Raw genomic sequence first — 15,309 nt, 5'->3', positions numbered from 1 at the left:
CCAGACACACACACACACACACACACACACACACGCACACAAAATTTGTTTCCATTTTTTTAGCTGGATGTATGACAAAAAATCCAAAGATGGCAAAACTGGAACCATATGCAAGTATTTTTGCACCAATAACGTGTTTTCTTAGTCAAAAATGTTTCATATCTCACTGGAAAGTGGAGAACAAAAGCAGAAGTTGCAGTCCTAAAAACTTTCCAAAGCAAATGAACAGTATCTGAAAGTTTGTATCATCTAGCTGACCTGACATCATGGAGATGTTCTTTCAGTTGATCTGTCCACTGTTTGCTGTTTTATCAGAAATGATCACAACAGGTGGAAAGATGTAATGCTCCTTTTTTCTCTTTTAAAAAAATATGTTCTTCAAAGTGTTTTCTATCTTTAATAGTAAACCAAAGAACAAAGACTAACAGTCACTAATCACAAAAAGCAAAACGATAAGACATCACTCCCAGGCTTGTAATTTCTTTCTCATTCATCCATTTGTGTGTCTTTTTTTATGTTGGGTTATCAGCATCCTCTTCAGACAATATCTTTGATAAGGTCCATAAATGCTACTCATACAAAAACTATTTTAAAATTATTTAGTAAAATCTTGTTTTTTTGTTTTTGTTTTTTGTCGACACATAGTTCTATACTAGTATTTTACTGATTAACATATAGATATAATAAGATGCATTGTGGGAGGAACAGCCATCCCGCCCTGACTGATCTTACCCAACAGAGATGTATGCATATTAGCCAAGTTTTGAATGGCTGATTGAGTAGCCTGAATAACAGTGGGAATTTTGGGTTGCATATTTTTTTAATAAACCTGGTTAACTGCTGTCACACTTGATGACATACATTTGTACTGTGCTGGTAGTGGCATGACCTCTGACACAGTCCAATTAATCATGCAACCAGAAGTTTCAGAGAATGGATCAAATGGAAAATGAACTGGTTCACCCATTCACACGTTTTCCTGTGTAAGTGCTTTCTATCTAACATTCACACACAGTCATACTGTGATGCATCGGAGACCAGCTTAGGGTTTAGTATTTTCCCAAAGGACATTTGGCACACAGACCGGAGCAGCTAGAGATCAAACCACCAACCTTCCATACATAGTGGGTGACGTGCTGCATATCCTGAGCTACCCTGGAATCAGTAATAAACGAGATCTCAGATGCTGCTGTGTGGAGATTACTGAAGCTAGAAGAATGTTGTCAGCATACTGAAAGCAGTTGTTAAAGGTCAAATATTAATGGTGACGGTGGTAAACCTTCCCTGGTACCACAGCTAAGATTAAATTGGAATGACATAATTCCATTAGAAAATAAATCAGTGCTGATGGTTCTGTGTACTTTGCATAAAAAGGAGGCAAAACTCCAGTTCTTTTTCAATGTATAAGTAGAAGCAGCCTTCTCAAATGCCTCCATTCTGGTCAAAGAGGGACCAGTATTATTTCTGAGTTTTTAGATAATAGGCAATAATCTGTACAACCAAACCAACCACTGAATGAAAATGGTTAGTCGTTTCCACAATATTGGGAGGTTTTTCCACTTTGGAAAAGATGGGTAACATAGCTTTCGTTCAATATGTTGACCATTTTCCTACAGCTTTTGTTGCCCACCATGTTTAATGAATATGACTTTTTGTGATTGCCTTGGTGATTTCAGTGCATATTTGTGGATATTGTGACGTACAGGTTCATTTTAATAGATGCTGCTGGATGATCATGTTAACAACCCCTGCACTGTTTTTCTTGGCCGTCATACAATAATTACACTGACTGTGTTTTCATTGGTTAGAATAAGTTAAATGTGTTCTGCAGTGAACTAAACAACACTGGGGTATTGGAGCATTTGTTTTTAGTATTGCTTGATCACGTTTGTTCTACTGTGAGAAACCAAAATATTGAAGTCGAGATTAAAATTCAATGACTTGTGCAGCCCTAATATGGGTTTTTGAGATTAGTAGATCATTGTTTTCCACTTAATTTTACATTTTAAATTACATCCCACCTTTTATATATTTGAGGTTGTATCTCTTTGAGGCTGCATAGAGACAAGAGGAGGCACAAAAAGGCAGCGTGGACGCACAAGTTTGTGAAATTAATGACTGGAGAAATAGGCAAATTAAAATATGTAAATTTATACCATAGGTTCAAGTACTAGAAATCTTGGACAAGTTTGAATATTAAGGCCAGAGGTTAGGTTTTCTGAAAATTTTGCAAATGCGATAACTCAAGAAGGACCTAGGACTGTTTAGGTAGAAAACTCTTAATTTACAGATTTACAGACTTTCAAGTAGCACTATTCTGTATTTAGTTCTATTGATATATCTACTGTGCCAAATAACACAAAAACAACCTGCGCACTTCATCTAGGTTCAGGTCAACTTTCCTGCCCCTAAAAACCTCTCTTGTTGTTACCACAGTGACTGGACCAGCATATGAAAACCTGGTGTCAGAGATTATGTCGATAGGATATGAGCGGGAGCAAGTTGTTGCTGCACTAAGAGCCAGTTACAACAACCCAGACAGAGCAGTGGAGTACTTGCTCATGGTGAGAGTTTAACCAGCTTCATAATCATGCTGAGCTGTATTGTAAACTATACAGTAACTGTTCATGTGTTGCAGGGTATTCCAGCAAGGGCTAGTGATCTGCACAATCCACAACCAAGTAGACATAGTACTCCAGCCAACCCCTCTACACCTTCTACAGAAGAACCACCACAGCAGCCCCCAGCACCCCCCAGTAGTAAGAGCCCAATTTATTTATTTATTTTTACTTCTCTTTAACTTTCTGTTTTAAACAAGGCAGCTTGTTTCCTCCGCATGAACTTCCTGGGGACACGGAAACGATGCCAAGATGGAATACAACTGGAATAACTGTGGTCTAAAGCTACACAACGTCCACAAAAATTCTGCACACCACTAACGTTTTATCACTAGTGGAACTTCAACATCATCAGAGGAAGAATTTGGAAGTATTTCGTTTTTAGATTATTTCACTTTTTTACTATTTCCACTTTGTGCTGTGTACCAGTACCATTCCCACAGTATGGTAAGACCACCACCGTGCTTGACAGTCGGTACAGTGTTCTTAGGTGTGAAAGTCTCACTTTTACTCCTCCAACTCCTCTTGCCATTGTGTCAAAATATTTTTTTTCTGATCTGACTATAAAACTTTTCTCCAGAAGGGATTTCGCTTGACCAAATTTGTCCTTTATACAAAGCGTCTTTGATGCAGAAATGTCTGCATGTACCACAGAGCCATATCTCAGTGTTTTGAGTGTCTAAAGAAGTCTCACAGGTCTGAATATACACTTGAAGCCATTTATAATTCTTCTTGTTTGATTTTTAACTGGACTTTTAAGAGTTTAATAAAATTGGACCTTTAACTGTATTTCCATAAGTTTTACAGTTTTTACTATTGATAAAAATCTCCCTTATGACCATTCATACTACACAAAGGAATCAAGAAATAAACAATTATATGACAGAAAACTTTCTGTTTTTCACTTTCTACTACAGAAATTTCTGTTTTTTATGACTACAGTTAAACCCCACACCAAAACACTGGACAGTCTGGCCAATGAGCTACCAGAACTTTTTCTGTAAGTTTACACATTTATTTCTTCCAATTTAAGTCAAAAGAGTCATGCTGACAGATTTCTTTCTTTTCACAGCAACTTTTTCTTTATCATGTAGAAAGACACCAAGTTTTGCCTCCTGTGGATGATGAGAGTCAAACCTTAAATACTGATCTGTATACATTGGTTTACGGTACACATCAACGTTTAAATGTCCCCCATTACAGATGGAAATCTCACAGCTAGCCTGTCATATCCTCCGTGGTGAATTTGATGTGTTCACGCGTAATTATTGAATTGTGGTACGTCCTGAGATTTGATTTTCATCCAGGTGTCATCCACATAATCAATGACGTGGAGGTGTTCCAGGGTAGGATAACAGAGCCCTCTTTTCCCCTTCTTCCATGTACAAGTTGGGGACAATGGGTGAAACTGGGGAAGCCAAGGCACACACATGTTTCTGCCTGTAGTACTGAGCCTTGTATGTGAAATAGGTGGAATTAAGACTCAGATCCAAGACCAAACAGACTTGATTGGTGCTGAGAGTGGTCCTGTTGCTCAGGTTGGGGTCATCCTGTTATCTCTTGCAAACTACCGCCACTGCTTCAGTGACTGGAACACAAGTGAAGAGAGATGTAACATCGTACAACACTATTATTTTATCTGCCTCCATAATGACGTCTCTCACCTTCTCAACAAAATTCAAGGTGTTCTGGATGTGGTGTTCAGAGCTGCCTACCAACGGGTTAAGGATCGAAACCAGAAACTTTGAGTTGTTATAGATGACTGAGTTGATCATACAGAAAATTGATCTTAAAGGTACACCCTGTTTATGTGTCTTATGTAAACCATACAAACTTGGTGAAGCATCCCCTGGGTATCCGGTCTTTAAGTCTGTTGTCATTAGCCGCTCCTGGGTCCAAACTCCGCTTCAGGTCCCAAAGTCAAACGAACACTGTGGCATCACTGAGAGTTACAAACTGTTTAAATTATTTCATCTTTAATAATATGATCAGTGTGGCTGCTCTACAAGGTGAAACAACTAAGTTTGACATCCAGACATCCACGAAAACAGAATTTATGAAGTTAGCAAGGAGTTAGCTGGCTAGTTTCCATTTAAAGATGATATATCATGTTCTGATTGAGGAATTTCTGAAAAATTAAAACGTACAGCTCTGCTATCACTTTTGACATAAAGGAAGACAGAAAACTAAACAGTCGTGACATTTGTAGGGTTATTGAATTTGGGCTAGCTGGTATATAATAATGTGCTACATTGTGGCTAGCTACACAGATATGGTTGTCTTGTTCCAACTGCTTCAGACAATCTTATCAACCTCTTCCTAACCACTTCCTGGGTCTCGTTTCAGGGCTTCATAAGTATTTTTGTCACTGAGCAGTAACAAAATTTTCTCATGATAGTCTTTCTGGTTTAGCAAAACCGTGCACCAAGACAGAACTATGAAGCCACTCTCAGAACAGACTTCACTGTTTGGTTTTACTGTCTTTACATTGTATCCTATAAAATGTAATCTCTTCTTGAATAGCAACAGTTAACATTTTGTCCCCTCCTGAGCAGGGCCTGTGTCCAGCAGCCAGCCTGTCACTGCTGGAGGAGGATCTGGCTCCATAGGGAACCCTCTGGAGTTCCTGAGGAACCAGCCTCAGTTCCAGCAGATGAGACAGATCATCCAGCAGAACCCAGCCCTCCTGCCAGCCCTGCTGCAACAGCTCGGGAGAGACAACCCACAGCTGCTGCAGGTACCACACCACAAAACTCACCGTTCTCTAGTGGCGTTCTGTCAGGGTCTGTTAATATAATTTCTGCTTGACTGTTTAAGGTATCTCAAAGAACTGTTCCTAATAGTAAGAACAATAAAGAAATAAATCTGTAAATGTATTTTTCAGGAAACATTTCTCTGATATGTTAATGCGACGTAAAATCCCCCCAAGTGACTATACTAATTGTTTACCATGTCCACTGTAGTTTGCCTAAACTGGGTGGTTGATATACAGTTCAACTGTGTAACTTGCAGCAAATCACAGAGCACCAGGAGCGTTTTGTACAGATGCTGAATGAGCCACAAGCTGGAGATACAGGAGGAGAAGATGCTGATGCCCATGGGTCACCACACACTAACTACATCCAGGTCACCCCACAGGAGAAAGAGGCAATTGAGAGGGTGAGTTTGCCAGTCACATTGACACAGTCAGTTCCACCAAATTTCCACAATTTGTGCAGAATTACACAAGCCTAGGAACAAATAGTTTTCTCTTTTAAACATATGAAAGGAAATCAGTCTGAACACAACCTGCTACTGAATTTCCATGACTTTTGTTGAAACATCAGTGATGGAAAATTATGTTGCTGGATCCTTGATGTTTTTCTGTTAGCATTAATGAAACAAATTCTTAAATATGCACATTGGAAAACATACAAATTTGAAGGGCATTATTCTGCAATATTCTGGTCAAGCAGTTATGTATACTTAATAGTTTTTCTTCATCTAATTTTTCAAACAACAAATGAATGCATAAATGCAGGAACACGAGCATGAATGTTTTATAGTAGGTGTGTTTTTACATTTATTAGTCTTGTTGAATTGTCCATAAGGTGAAAGGAGGACTGAAAATGTCAATGACATTGTTTTCCAGTTAAAAGCACTGGGATTCCCTGAAGGTTTAGTCATCCAGGCGTACTTTGCTTGTGAGAAGAATGAGAATCTAGCTGCTAACTTCCTGCTACAGCAAACATGGGACGATGAGTAAGCCCGCATCACCGGGCTCATCACTGCTCAACAGAGGGCTGCAGAGTGGATGACACCACTGCAAGTCTGCCAGGGAGAAACAAGGGCAGGAGAGGAAGGGGATATTTCTTTTCACACCATGGGACTGTGGCCATTAAATGACGATGATGATGATGATGACAATGATGACATGGTGTTCAAAGTTAGTTGCGCTGCCTACTCTTCATTCAGCTATGATGATCATCATAGGTGCTACCACTGAGCATTGCCTCACTGCTACTACATCATTACTGCTGATGCTTGTATTGAGTGACCACACTGACAGAAGTCCCACCAGTAAATTTGCAAACAGCCTACATCACAGGCCAGCAGGATTTAAGTTAGAGGATTTCCTCTGCAGTGAGCTCACAGGCTGCCTGTTGAACACGTTAAACTACTGTACATGTGTAAAGTAAGGTAATACATAAATGAGAAAAAAATGCATTTTCAACATGCGAACCTACATGTTGGAGTTCCCTGAACATTTGACTAAAACTGTTGACCTCACTGCTTGGAAGCTACTATTGATTTAGATCAAAGCTCATATTGGATCCTGTCACTTCCGCTGCTTCTTTTGTCCATGCAAAAAGTCTTTGCAAATTCTTCTATTGGTGTCTGACCATGTAGATGTGTAAAAGCTGGCTGAATTTCACAGCTGGATAGTTGAAATGTTGACACCTATTCAACCGTTCCCCAAAAAGGAGAAATGATAAAATGTTTTTAATTGAGATCATTTACATTTTAATTAAATGTAGAAATGTTAGTGTCCTCTATCTTTTACAAGTCGAGACTATCTCAAAGTTTTGTCTTTTTGATGACTGACTTACTCAGTCTGTTGCATTGAAAATGCACATCTGATAATGTCACAAAGAGTCCCTGCAATTAGGGTTAGAGAAACTCCTTTTCCACAAGACACCTGTTAAGTCAGAATGAATCACTCACACAAGTGCAGTTAAACTGTTGTTGCCTTGTTAAGGAAAGCTCTGGGGACAGTCGATAATAATGATAATAAGGCAAATAAAGAAACAGTGATGTCTGCTGTTGCTGCTTCTCCTCTTCCTTCTCCACCAAGCATTTGAGGTTTTAGTAGCTCCTCCCTGAGTCTGCTCTTGTGCCCTGCATTTTGACTTAAAGGTGTTTTTTTTCAGTTTGTTGTGATGGTGTGATTGAGTCACGTTATTTTAGTGTCATTACATTATTAGTACAAACTGCATCTATTAGTAACATTTTTTCTTGATGGTTTGGATAAGTAATATTTTACTTTATGTATTATTAGGGGCAAGGATTAATTTATAAATTTCAGTCAATAAAATAAACTTAAGGATGATTCATAGAGCAGACAAATCCTGAAAGTACAGAAATATACACGATACTTTCCCCAGCTGACCCAAGGGAGACTCCTATTTTTTATTTACTCTCAATGATTGCTGTTTTAATTTGACATTCTCACATTTGTGTTGGAGAAATGATAAGAAACTGTAGGCATTCATTGGTCTTATATAATAGAGCAGTTAACTTCACTACCCATTTAACTACGTTTGTTGTCATTCACCAAGACAACAAGAAAGCCTTTTTAGGTTTGTACTGTGTTAAGTTTACAGGGAAAACTATGTTTATGTGCTTTTTCAGCATAGAATAAACTTCTAGGAGGTTTTAGCTAGTTTGTTTTTACCAGTTTTGTTAGATTGGACCTTACATTACTATTCATGTAGCCATAAAGGAAAAAAATATGAAAATGTGAAACTTTTTGCAAACAAAGAATCCATGAATTTCTTTTAAACAATCATTTTCTGTTCAGTGTTCTCATATCACATCCTCTATGCATCTTGAAACTGGAAAAGGGTTAGGCTGCTGTTCCTCCATGCCTTACGGTCAAAGACTTCACCACATTTTATTTTACAAACAGTGTTCATTTAAAAGTGGACTAAAAGAAATGGGAATGTTAAGTCGTTTTTCAGCATCCAGTGTGCTTGTGTTTAGACACACGATTGTTCTGTAGTGTTGTTAATGGGATAAACGATGTGAGCGAGAAATTGTATTTTGCTGTGACAAATGCTCCTTAGCTCGTTCCTTGCAAAAGAGTTTTATTTATGGCATGCCTTTGGATTAAGGATTGATCAAACTGCCATTGTGGCATCTCTCTGGTGTTAATTTGTCTGTTGTTTTCTTTTTCGGGTCTATAAGAATTACTACCAACCTTAAATGTACGAGTTGAGAAGTAGTTGTGATGGTTTTATTTGTTTTGTTTATGCATTGTGTATATTAAATGGCTTTTAAAAAATGAATAGTGATATTTTGTCATCAATATTGTTTTTGTGTGTACTATATTACTGCAAGCAGGCATTGCATAATTTCTGTGATTGATCTGCTGATTAATCTATCAAGGAATAGCTCAGAAGGTAGAGTTGTCGCACCATGATCGGAAGGGTTAGGGGTTCAAATCTACTGAGGTACCCCTGAGCAAGGTACCGTCCCTACACACTGCTCCCCCGTGCGCCTGCTTAGTGGCTGCCCACTGCTTCACTGAGTGAATGGGTCAAATGCAGAGGAGTAATTTCAATAAAGTATACATTATTATTAATAACATATTTCTAGGTAAGAGAACCCTGCTGATACATGTTCCTCTTGCCACATCCTACTTGTGGCCTCTGCTGTGGCTTCAATCAAGACAAAATACAGATCAAAGCTGGACTGCGGGAACCTTAAACTGGCATTCTCCTTAACTGCCAGTAGGGGTAACTCTTGCGACAACGACGTAGATTTCCGTAGATCGATGTAGCTCAGAAATCAGGCAACAAACCCCTCTGATCTGTACGACGCTAACTTCACGTACACGTCCTGTAACACGTCGATCCATGAAGCCCGCAACTATTGTAATTAGTATTAGCATCAGTATAAAAAGTCACAAATATTCTTGAAGGAGGGTGCTTAAGCTGCAACAATGGACGTGAGGGAATCTACAAAGAAGTAGAAAAACTAGATAGACAATGTGTTTGCCTCCTAAAAGAATGAAACAAACAAAAAAAAACCTTACCATAAGAAAGCGCGGACACCGGTGGGAAAAAGTCTGGTTATTTATCTCTATCAGCTGTTAATTAACGCGTAATGCACCAACACAAGTGCATCACTTACGTAGGTTACGTCGTAGCTCTACAAAGGCTCATCGCAGATAAATCAGGCATCAGATTGTACATGACCTCATATGTGACCTCTTCTGATAAAATTTGAAACGGAGTTGATAAACTTAACAGCAAACACACAAACACACACAGAAAAGGCGCATCTGTGCTTTTGGTTGTAAAATATTTGTGACACGTCGAGGAATTCACGTTAACGATAAATGTAGAATTTCAAAGTGTAGCTTCAATACTGTCTTCCGTTTATGCAGGGAAGCGTGGCGTTGTCCAATAGGGGGCGGGGGGGTCATGTTTTGGAGAGGAACGTTGGGTGCGTTCCCGGAGCAACAGGGAAGATGGCAGCCCTCACATCTCTAACCCAGGTAAAGATGCCGTAGTATATGACTTATAGTTTAGATCAGACATAGGATTTTTCGAAGCGTGATACAATATACGTGATTCATGGCAGTCGGTTTTAATGTAACTGCGAACTGAAGACGAGTTCCTCTTTAAATACAGCTGGTAATGAGGCAGGCAGCTTAGTAGAAAGAAAGGCCTATTGCAGTACCGTTAGGTAGCGGGCTGGATAGCATCAGCTGGCAGTACCTAGCAGTGTGGCCATTTACCTACGCCCGAAATATATAATATGCAGTCGCCCGATTATTATTATACGTTTAAGACAATAAGCACCACGAAAGCTGTACATAAGGTTACAGCAAAGTGGAGCGTAAATGGAAAAAAGTGTCCATAAACTATAATAACGTTCACTCGTCGAGCTAGCAAGCCCTAGCTAACCTAGCCTAGTACTGCAAGGATGAGGATAAACGCTCATCCAAGCAGGCTGTGCATTGAGCTGTTTAAGATTCATCATGCCGAAATAAAACGGTTCTTAGCTCTCATTGTGGGAGTTAATGTCGAGGCTGATAGCATCCACGCTAATGATAGTCTTGCTTGCCGAGTTTGCACGTCAGTTGTATAATATGATATGATATGAATGAACGGATTTTAAATGGCAAAATAGAGAAGCGTTATATGTTATATATTTGAATGACCTGTTATGTTGCGATATGCACGTCCTCTATCTGCACTGAAATAATTCTCCTCAGTTCTTCTTCTTCTTCTTTTTCATCTTATCCAAAACTAATGCCTTATGGAGTGTGGAGGCCCCAAGGGTCAGGCAAAAATATTTTACTTGCTGGGGTTATTTTTGCTTGGTTTCTTTCAGCTGGCAGAAAAAAAATGTCGTTTAAAATACAGTGATAGTGGTAGCTGCATTTGATGGATGGATGATGAATTCTATTTCGTTTAAGTTTTATTTATATAAATCACAACAGTCGCCTTAAGGGGCCGTGATTCTGGTGAGACAATAATGATACAAAACCCAGAAAGTGAATGGTTTTACAGGTGGTGACCACAGACTGTTGCTCTCTCCTTATGCCTCCTCACTGATTTTTCTGAAGCTTGCCTACTAAATAAGCTTCTGGCCTTATCACAGACTGGTAGTGTGACCTCTGTGTGATGCCTTCTTGGGCTGTCTAAATGGGTGAACTGGAGCAGCATTTTATAGTAACAGCTCCTTTATTTAGTGTTTGCATTGATGACAAAGGATAACAAACTGGGATTGTTAATTATTGTGGTGATGCAGTGTGAGGTCTCTATGTTAATCCCCTGTTACTCTGATGATTACCCACAATACTTTCCCCTTACTATGTGTAACACATTTTATCATTTGCATTCTGCTGTATATATTGGCAGTGTGATCATATAGTGATTTCGGTTTGTGCCAACAAAATAAAAAAGACTGAGACAACCAGTGTCTTAAATTACCAAATTTGTAGATAATACTATGTATGTATGCTCTAAACCTGCATTTATGATGAAGGATAACAAAGTGGGATGGTTACAAACCGTACGAGGTCTGTGTGAAAAGATGGCATCACATCAGAGTTAGCTAGCTATACTCCAGATAGTTTTTACTGGTAACGATTTGACTCAACAAAAGCACAACAGAAATAATCCACACCAGATGATAATAAACCAAAAATCCCAAGTTCAGATTCTATTTGTATTTCTTTTAAGTGCCATATATTTTTGTCCACAACATTCACAGATGTGTTACCTCTATGTCAGAGGTGTCAAAGTCATTTTTACACCTTAAGTGGGTCCAGTGAAACTCCCCTTTCTGTCAGTGTAAAGAAGTTAAATATATAACTGTTTTTCTACATGATAAATGAAAAGCTGTTGCAGCAAAGAAAGAAATCTGTCAGCACAACTCTTTAGACTGAAATTGTAAGAAATAAATGTCTCCACTTACAGAAAAAGTTCTGGTAGCGCATTACCCAGATGGTCCAGAGGGATGCATTCCTTAAGCTTAGTGTAAAGCAGTGGTTCACAAACGGGCTAAATATTTTTTCTTTTCAGTGACTGGTGTGAACCTGCTTGTTGCTGCAGATCTTCTCAAACATGGGTAACAGTTAAGACTGCTACTCCGAGTTCATATTCAATGCCCAGCTTTGATCTGTATTTTGTCTTGATTGAAGCCACAGCATAAAGCCTACCTCACATAAGTAGGATGTTGCAAAAGGAAGATGTATGGTCAAAGTGGGTAATCTTTCTCCACTCCAATCCAAAATGCAGCCAGTGTCTTTGACTTAAACGGCATCCTCTTTGTTGAATCAGAGGTGAGATAAATGAACTGTTCCTCCTCAGATGTGTTGAAGCCAGCAAGTGGTGTTGCACTGAAGGGGTCACGGATCCAGTCATCCTTTTTTTAAAATCCGGCACCAGAAAATATCTCAAGAAATGTTTCTGAAGGGCAGACATGTGTTCTTTCATGCATGAGATCACTGTGTTCTGCAGCTTGTTGTTGTCAATGAATGATTTCAAATTCAAATGAGTCCACATTTCCTCATTTCCCAGCCATAGCTTGCTAGTCTAGTCTGCAGATCCCCACAAAGTCCTCCTGTTTGTTACTCTCAGTGCCTTCATCCATTTGTAGAGCAAAGTGGCTGTCACACACCTTAAGCTGCTCCTCTGTGTCCTTTCAGATATCATAAATAGCCTGTAGTTTGCTGGCTGTTGTGTCATCAGTCATAGTTGAAACCATATCCATAGCACAGCGAAGTATTTATTACTCCTCAATAGTGTGTGGTTTTTTTTACACTGTGCCACTTGGTAGGCAACTTTGTTGAAGCTGAGCTGAGAATTGTCCGGAACAGACAATAATAGTAAATAGACACTGTTGAGCACAACAATTCACAAGTTTTTGTCTGAAAAAGACAACTGACTTGTCTTTGTGCTCTAGATGTTTTGTCTCCAAGTGGGATCTTCGCTTGTTAGGCTTTAAACTGTCTCAAGGTAGCAGTTTTAAGACAGACAACACACTGCAGCCTCTGCTCATTACCCACCATTGTACAGGTGTACTCAAAGGCTTCTCCTCTTTGGTTTGGAAGCATATTTGGCAATGCTTCATCTTCTGTTTTGCGTTTGTGTGGGAGCCCTGTCAAAAACCTGTCTATTATGCTAGCTGTGTCCAAGCATTCTTTTTTTTCTGCTAATACATCAGGCTTATCTCTGTCCTGTCTGGGCTTTTAACAGAACTGTCATTATTGTATCACACTTCAGTAGCGTCATCATAGGTCATCTTTTTAGTCGTTCTCTTTCTGCCCTATCTGGTGATACATGTAGACCGTCTTGGTTAGAGTAGTGTCAATCAGTCTCTGGACCAATTTTCTCATTTAGGGAATGAAGCAGCATCTGCAGACAGTCAACAAGGCCACTGTACTGCAACTGCAGGTCGCTTATCCCGAATGCTCGGCCCATTCATCAGCAAGGGTGGTGAGCTACTCTAATGCTCGAATCACAGTGTCATCAGGTGGCGTGTTGTTAGGGATAAACGTGCAACAACTAGCCTTGAACATCCTGCATACCCTGCCCTTCTCTGCCTGCCAGGGCGAAGGACACTGTCTCAGCTGAACTCTGGACACATACACACACACGCACACAGACATATATATATACACATGCAGATATACACTCATCCCCCCTCCCCCTCCAAATGCCTTCGACGCTTATTCCCTTCCGATGCTGACGGTGGATCAAGAAGACCAGCACATATGCTGCAGGCCCAGATGCACTGTCTACACTGGCTGTCTCTCATCCTTTACCCACCCCTGTTGCTTGTCACGTGTTTCTTTGGTGTATTAAGAGTTTTTTTCATGTGCAGAGATGTTTTTTTTTCTGTTCTCAAACTGATCTCCCTGTTGGAGCTCAGTCTGGGGGGAGTTATTTTTTTTTCTCCTTATCTTTCCTCATGTGGTGCATTTTCCATTGTTATACCTCTCTGACCTGTCTTCCCCATGTGATGTTTTCATGCAATGTATGTATGGTCGGAGGGTAAGATGGTGCCGCCACTGCGTGCAATTGGTCGGCAGCCTTAACATGAAATTTCCCACTCGTGGGACTAATAAAGGTATCTTATCTTATCTTATCTTATCTTATCTTATCTTATCTTATCTTATCTTATCTTATCTTATCTTATCTTATCTTATCTTATCTTATCTAAAGCCATTCTGTTCTGCCAAATCATCAGAGAAGTTGCATTTAGTTGTTCACAGAGCCCCTTCACTGCATCCCCAGTGTAATTCAGAAATCTCTACTGATTGTAATAACAAAAATTAATCCGATATACACGCATTTTTTTTAAATTATCCAGATAAAGACTGACTCAGAACCCCCTCAGGTATTTGATTTCTAGCTTTAAACTCGTCGGGCGTTCCACGGGGAGTGCCCGAGGAGGTCAGGTGCTGAAAGCCGACACAATTTACATGTTTTTGAGATGAGACTAGGCTGAAAGCCATGGCAGACTTTCTTATGATATATATGGGTATGTGCCATCCTGGAGGAGCTGAACTACCTTTGCAACCTGAATGACTTGCAGTTGCTGTCTTATACTACCAGTAGTGTTAAGGAGACTAACAAAAAGAAAAACTGACTGGAAAATCACTGAAGAAGGATGAGGAGGTCTTTGGCCAGCACCTGCAAAACCATTCTCCTTTCGGTTGTTGTCTTGTTGCCTCACCAGTGCACCTGCTGTCTCTTTGATTTGTACCAAAGAAAGAAAAATGGATTCAGAATGGTTTATTCTTCCTAACTAGACAGATTGAGTTTAACTGACCGGGTGTTATACTGTGATAAGCAAGTGATTTTTGAATAGTGTAGATGTCATATATGTCTGTGTTAATCATTTAATAACTTTCTTTCTCTGTCACAGTTGTCCAGTGGGAACCCTGTATATGAGAACTTTTACAGGCAGGTAAGATGATGACACAAAACATAAAACTTTTAAGCTTCAACCTATTTTGTGTAAAAGAATATAAAAGATGGTACAAGAGAGAGATGCCTATGGAATGTAACACTGCACTGATGATTTGTTTTAAGGTGGATCCTGGGAATACAGGGAGAGTAGGACCAACAGAAGCTGCTCTTTTCTTAAAAAAGTCTGGACTCCCTGACCTTACTTTGGGAAAGGTAGGTAACCAAAGTTACACATCACGTAACAGCTGGTTATGGCTCTTAGAGTTTTACCAGTCGGCACACTCACACAGCTGTGCATCTGTTATCAAAATGATGGTTGAGTTTGTAGATAGGTTTAAGTTCTCGGGTAGAGTAGAAAAGTGCGTTATGAGAACCAGTGTATTTACCATTTGTGGTTGAACCCACAAGAACCTAAAATAAGGGGAAAATGTAACCATTTACTAAGGGCAGCTTCATTTGGCAGTATTTTAATCTAGAAAGTAAAAATATAGTTCTGT

The 15,309-nt window shown here is 39.5% G+C and overlaps 2 protein-coding genes across 15 annotated transcripts in view; both read left to right on the top strand.

Annotated features, from left to right (window-relative positions):
• Positions 1-8,665, top strand: part of rad23ab (RAD23 homolog A, nucleotide excision repair protein b) — a 22,705-nt gene extending 14,040 nt beyond the window's left edge. For 6 of the 7 annotated variants that reach the window (XM_042227215.1, XM_042227213.1, XM_005938400.2 and 3 more), the window contains 5 exons: positions 2,437-2,564; positions 2,639-2,759; positions 5,174-5,355; positions 5,631-5,777; positions 6,250-8,665. In XM_042227215.1, the coding sequence (XP_042083149.1) occupies positions 2,437-2,564; positions 2,639-2,759; positions 5,174-5,355; positions 5,631-5,777; positions 6,250-6,363 (692 nt within the window). In that variant the 3' untranslated portion in view covers positions 6,364-8,665. Of the gene's footprint in view, positions 1-2,436; positions 2,565-2,638; positions 2,760-3,560; positions 3,619-5,173; positions 5,356-5,630; positions 5,778-6,249 lie in introns of all 7 variants that reach the window. The other variant, XR_006055210.1, reaches the window with a different exon arrangement.
• A 1,100-nt stretch (positions 8,666-9,765) lies between these two features.
• eps15l1a (epidermal growth factor receptor pathway substrate 15-like 1a) overlaps positions 9,766-15,309 on the top strand; it is a 51,686-nt gene continuing 46,142 nt past the window's right edge. For 5 of the 8 annotated variants that reach the window (XM_005938406.3, XM_005938409.3, XM_042227210.1 and 2 more), the window contains exons 1-3: positions 9,767-9,879; positions 14,769-14,810; positions 14,936-15,025. In XM_005938406.3, coding sequence (XP_005938468.2) covers positions 9,853-9,879; positions 14,769-14,810; positions 14,936-15,025 — 159 coding nt within the window. In that variant the 5' untranslated portion in view covers positions 9,767-9,852. Of the gene's footprint in view, positions 9,880-14,768; positions 14,811-14,935; positions 15,026-15,309 lie in introns of all 8 variants that reach the window. The other 3 variants (XM_042227208.1, XM_042227209.1, XM_042227207.1) reach the window with 1 other exon arrangement.

The sequence above is a fragment of the Haplochromis burtoni genome, unplaced genomic scaffold (assembly GCF_018398535.1).
Source record: "Haplochromis burtoni strain Fernald_Lab_line unplaced genomic scaffold, NCSU_Asbu1 Contig_249, whole genome shotgun sequence".
In the NCBI taxonomy this organism is placed as follows: domain Eukaryota; kingdom Metazoa; phylum Chordata; class Actinopteri; order Cichliformes; family Cichlidae; genus Haplochromis; species Haplochromis burtoni.
The sequence above is the reverse complement of the archived record's forward strand: the minus strand, read 5'-3'. Positions and strand labels throughout refer to the sequence as shown.